The 5,826-nt window shown below is 40.0% G+C and overlaps 1 protein-coding gene across 1 annotated transcript; it reads left to right on the plus strand.

Annotated features, from left to right (window-relative positions):
• The first annotated feature begins 3,576 nt into the window (after nucleotides 1-3,576).
• On the plus strand, nucleotides 3,577-4,570 carry LOC120486859 (putative nuclease HARBI1). Its single transcript, XM_089120324.1, has 4 exons — nucleotides 3,577-3,667; nucleotides 3,779-3,906; nucleotides 3,973-4,084; nucleotides 4,150-4,570. The coding sequence occupies exons 1-4, from the start codon at nucleotides 3,577-3,579 to the stop codon at nucleotides 4,524-4,526; spliced, it is 708 nt and encodes a 235-aa protein (XP_088976450.1). The 3' UTR covers nucleotides 4,527-4,570.
• The last annotated feature ends 1,256 nt before the right edge of the window (nucleotides 4,571-5,826 follow it).

Consider the following 5,826-nt stretch of genomic DNA (forward strand, 5'->3'; position numbering starts at 1 on the left):
CTTTAAAAGAAAAAAAGAGGAACTCTTAAAACACTGTCTTTTATGAATAAGTCAATATACATGAAACCTCATTGCCTATAATTAGCTATAGCAATAGCAAAGGCCATAAACATAAAGTTAAACATAAGTTCAACCTCAACACAAAAGACAGTACCAACAATGCTTCTATTCCCAGAGAGTGAGGGTACTTTTTTTTCACTTGAAATTAAAGTGCAGGATTTGGAAACATTTGACAGAAGCTCTTATCTAAACATAAAGTGCCACTGTAGCGTTATATTAAAATATCATAACATGAAATCCAAAATGTTCCCACACACTGGACTTAGACTTATACGACGCTGGCACATCCTCCAACTCCCTCATCTCTACCACTTGACATTTCTCCGCGTGCCGTGACCTGCAGCGCTCCATACTCCACTTTTACTGGCTTGTTTACTAACTTGAACTGGCGCTGCACAGAGCGATCGGTAATGACATCAAATACCGCGAAAGTGATTGAAAAGCATACGGAGCCGTTGCTCTCGCACTAGTTTGATGTTATTCACCGGTCGCTCTGTGCAGCGCCGGTCCAAGTCGAACAAGCTTATGTCGCGCGAAAAGAAAACACACGTCACATACGGGCACGAGGTCGAACCGTGAGACACACACTCTCCGAACCGAGACAAGCGAACCGAACGGTTCGGGTGTTTTTTCATGTACCGTGCCACTAGTAATTAGATGAATAAGGGAGTTACCAAATTTAAAGGTGGAATACCTAAGATTTTTGCATTCAAATATCTCAAAATCACAAGGCTATTGTTATATATTTAGTTATGATGATAACTCACAATATTCCAAATGTTTCAAACAATGTTTAAATCGCGAGAAAATTGAGATTTTAACCAAGGAAACAGGGCGTATGATCAGGGGTGAGCTGGGAGTCGCCAGTCAATCGCGTCATATTCGCTTACCTCGGTTTCCGCTCGTACTACGTGTGGTCCTGGACAAATGCGGTAGTTGTAGTTGTGCGTTAGCGTCTATCAAGCAACAAACGTCAGCTTGTTTCGCGCATTTGTTATGGAATGGAGCACAATTATTCTTTTCATTTATTCTCGGAATGTGAACTGTTGGCTGTAAAGGGGGTCACACACCGGACGAGAAGCGTCGCGCCACGTTTAGGACAACTCCACAGTGACGTTATCGAACACCGGACGCGCACTTTCTCATTAGTATATGGCCAACAATATTGTTATGTTTAATGACATGAAATGAAGATAATGTCTGTTCTATGTTATGATTGTACTGTACAATTAAATACAATCGTTGCTGAGTCTGCAGTCTGAAAACTTTACCTCAGAGCATCCGTTCACTGAATGAATTGAGAATCTCACCTGAAAAATCTAATAATAACATCAGCAATTGTCATTCAAGCAGCTGATTTCTGTAAATGACTGCAAAACTAAATGCATATTGCAGCATAGGGCGAAGTCAGGATCCATTAGCAACGATTTGAGACCGAAATAATTTTTTTTATAAAACTATGTAAATGGCGCTCTGTGGCGCAGCAGGATTTTGAACACGGTCCTGAGGCGTTGTTGCTGGGCGCTGCGGACAGACGCCGAATGGCGCTGCCGGTATGTGTAACATTACACTTATAGATAATGATGTTTTCGAATTTTAAAGATGTGACGCGGCGCTGCAGCTTCTCGTCCGGTGTGCGACCCCCTTAACGTTAATTTTGTGAAACTGTAGCTGTGGTTGAATACTTACACGACATGAAAAGATGTGTCAAATGTACATTAAATTGATTTTTTATTTTTATAAAGTTACCAAGGAGGACCAGCCACGTCAACTCCTTGCAAGAGACCTGCCCCTTCAAACCCTCTCCACCATAGCTTCGTCCAGTGACTCGTACAGTAACTAATTTACTTTAAACCTGACTTTTCTTGCGGTTATTTCAGTTTAATGAAAAACAAGCATGTCATTAAACGCAACGTTTATAGAAATCGAACTTTACCTCATCCATGACAACTATTTTTCGATTCCAGTCTGACTGATTCATCCACGGTGGAGTTGAAAACAACAGTTCCCATCATTCCGCGTTCCTCCACGTCATCAAGCAAAGCCGTTGTTGTTGTTTTGAATGTAGCGCCCTCTAGCGGCATCTAAATCTTAGGTATTGCAGCTTTAAATAAAGGAATAACACTTGCAAGTTTCCATGACTCAGGAAATTTCCCTTGATCTAGTGACACGTTAAATTGACTGACCTATTTGTTTTAGCATGAGTGTGTCAATCCCAAACACGTCTTTTGCTCTTGAAGACTATGTAATAACCCTTTCCAGATCAGATATGGATACAAATTTTGGATATAGTATGGTATCAATAGAATCAACAAAATAGTTGTTTAGTGTCTGTGCCACAGCAGATGGATCCTGCATACAGAGGCGTAGCAAGCTTTTGAAAAGTGTGGGGGATGGATGTGTCATTTAAATTTGGGCATGTTACGTAGACCCCTGTCCCTCTAGGGGGGTTCGGGGGCATGCTCCCCCGCAAGAAAATTTGGTACATTTTAAGGTTAAATGCATCAATCTGGAGCACATTGAGAGCTCAAAATTAAGAGCTTCAACTGGATTTGACCCAGACCTGTGCACATTGAACAACGAAAAAGCATTGACTTGTTGCTTACCTACAGAGGGCTCAAACATCTTTATAGTTATGATATAGAGTCTGTCATTATATTCTATATTATGCTATCAAAATTACAATACTTTTGTCCTAATTTCTTCACTTGTAAGAAATAAACCCTTGAGCTTTTATTTAGGAGAAAACACAGAACACCATGCTGATCGTGTGAGCAAAGAGCGCGTTTTTTTTTTTCAAATCACGCAGCATTACAAACAGAATGCCTAACGCAAGTCTTGTACTGTTTATCCAAAAATACGAAATATAATAATGAAAACACTGGACATGTCAATAAAACATAAAATCTTCCCAAACACATATCAAGCTTATTTAAAAACCTCGAAAGCATAAACACTCATTCAAAGTACCTGGGGTGTATTCCAGAAAGCAGGTTATGTGACTTACCCGGGTAAGTTTAGGAGTAAGTAAGCGGATAACCTCTGCTTTCGGTTCCAAAAGCGAGAGTAACTTTCGGGTTATGTAAGTAACCATAGCAACTGACTCTCTGAAGATAACCTGCTCCGGAGTAGGTTATGTTGCAGGGTTAGTTTGTTTCAGAGAGGTTTCAGAGCATGGCGTGCCCTTTTGACGAGGATCCTGTGGACGTAGAGGCACAGATTATACGGGGTTTTTTTCGCCGTGAGAGGGTGATAAGACCACGTATCGATGTCTTTTCATATCCTGACGAATATTTGCATGAGCGCTATCGTTTTTCTAGGGAGTCGTTAATTTATTTAACAAACTTACTAAAACCACACATCGCAAACGTGACAAACCGCGGGTCAGCGATTAGCGCCGAACATATTCTTTGTATTGCTCTGCGCTTTTTTGGTACGGGGAGTTTTCTCTACAATGTGGGCGATGCAGAGCATGTGGGAAAGGCAACAGTGTGTAGGGCCGTTCGTACAGTATGCATGGCACTGAAACGGTTTCTACACACTTTTGTACAGTTCCCTGGCCATAAACCTGTGCGCGTTATTAAAGAAGAATTCCACAGGGTGGCAGGTACACTCTCAGAAAGTCTGTCATCTACTTCAATAAAATGACATTTCTTAATAGGTTTATTTTGACTGGACATGCACGTAAAAGGTTACACAGACTTCTTAAACTCGTAATTAATCTTTATTTCAGGGTTCCCAAACGTGATTGGGTGCATTGATGGCACCCACATTCCTATTAAAGCTCCATCTATCAATGAGGGAGACTATGTTAATAGGAAGTCTGTGCATAGCATCAATGTGCAGGTAATAGCTATATTTTTTGTTACTTAATATTGGGGTTACCAATAATAAACTTATTGTTCTCCACAGGTAATATGTGATGCAACCCACCTCATCACTAATGTTGAGGCAAAATGGCCTGGTTCTGTACATGATGCCAGAATATTTAGAGAGTCATCTCTGTGCAACAAATTTGAGCAGGGTACGTTTTGTTAGACAAATGCTTGTAGTCTTTATTACATTTACAAAACACCTCAAACATTACAGGACACTTCTATGGTTACTTGCTGGGGGACAGAGGATACCCTTGCCTCCCCTATATGATGACACCCTACCCTGATCCTGAGCCCGGACCACAGACACGCTTCAACCGGTCTCACAGCCGAACACGGGCCAAGGTGGAGATGACAATAGGCATTCTGAAGGCGAGGTTTCAGTGTCTGCGTGGGCTCAGGGTCACTCCAAATAGGGCATGTGACATCACAGTCGCTTGTGTGGTACTTCACAACATTGCCACAATAAGAGGAGAGAGGCATCCCCCCTGTCCTGATGAAGAGGACCTAGAACAACACCCAATGAATCTAGCAGACCACAGAGATGGCAGAATGCTTAGAGACATGATTTGTCAAAATCACTTTATTTAATTTCTTTTATTTCTCCAGATCCTGAAATAAAGAGACATGACAGATTTGTATTAATTGCTTTATACACACACATGAAAAAAAAAAAAAAAAGATTCATGTTCACATATGATTCTCACCTTAAGGCGATGCTCCAGCAATTTGATTTCAAGTTTGGCCTTTTTAATGGCCAGCCTTTTCTCCTCTTGCTGAAGCTGTATAAGGTCCATGTCCATGTCACTTTTTTTAATTTGCCTTAATAGATGGACCTTATACAGCTCCTTTGCAGACAACTAGGAAGGCAAAGTAAATAAGATGGTTAAAAAAGAAAATCAGCCATAGTAACATTATATGATAAGGACAACCAGGGACAAGTTCTTACACTGCTAAGATTAGATGTAGAGGTAGTTGGACCCTCATCTGCATTTACATCCCCAGCTACATTCTGTCACGGGACAAATTACACATTTTTCAGTCCATCTAAAAAGCTATGCATTGTCCAATATATGCATCATACCTCTGTGGGTCTCCCAGCACTTTCTAATTCAGTCACAGCAGATGTGGTCTCTTCATCATCATCCTAGAGTGGAAATATGCAAGGTTACTTTGTCTGGCAGACATAGTGAAAGATCTAAAAGCAACTGGTTCTTAAAATGCATCACTAACAATTGTGACAGACTGTGTGGTTTCAGGAGGATCCAATAATACAATGCGTCCATCAGCAACTGCAAGAAAAAAAAAGACACTCAATGTGTAAATGACTAAAGTATGACAGACACTGAATAAAGGCATTAGGAACATGCAAGAATAAAAACAGATTACTGTATACATACAGCATATGCTGAAAAAGAGAATATGAAGAGTTCAGATGCAAAAGCCTCTAAATGCCATTTAAAATTTTCTTCTTTAATGATGATTTTTATCAAACTTGTATATTTAAGTTCAGTAATTTCACTTAAATAACAATTAATAGGTAATTATCATTGCAATTTAAGTGAAATCACTGAACTTAAATATACAAGCTTGATAAAAATGATCATTCTAGAAGAAAATTTCAAATGGCACTTAAAGGCTTTTGCATCTGAACTCTTCATATGTATCCATAATGCACAAGTGAAACAATGACTGCATTTGGGAAGCATTTAGCCTTCTTTCTAATGACAAGAGTTAAGGATTGTTTTGTCCAAACATATGATTAAATAATCACAAGTACTATGGTATACCTACATTGTACCAAGTCACTTGAGTTGTTGTGGGAGGAAGCAAATTCTGACGAAGTGCCCTCTGGAATACCATCGACCACAGGGCGACCTTTATTAAGAGA

The sequence above is a fragment of the Pimephales promelas genome, chromosome 2, assembly GCF_988280905.1.
Source record: "Pimephales promelas chromosome 2, fPimPro1.hap1.1, whole genome shotgun sequence".
In the NCBI taxonomy this organism is placed as follows: Eukaryota; Metazoa; Chordata; class Actinopteri; order Cypriniformes; family Leuciscidae; genus Pimephales; species Pimephales promelas.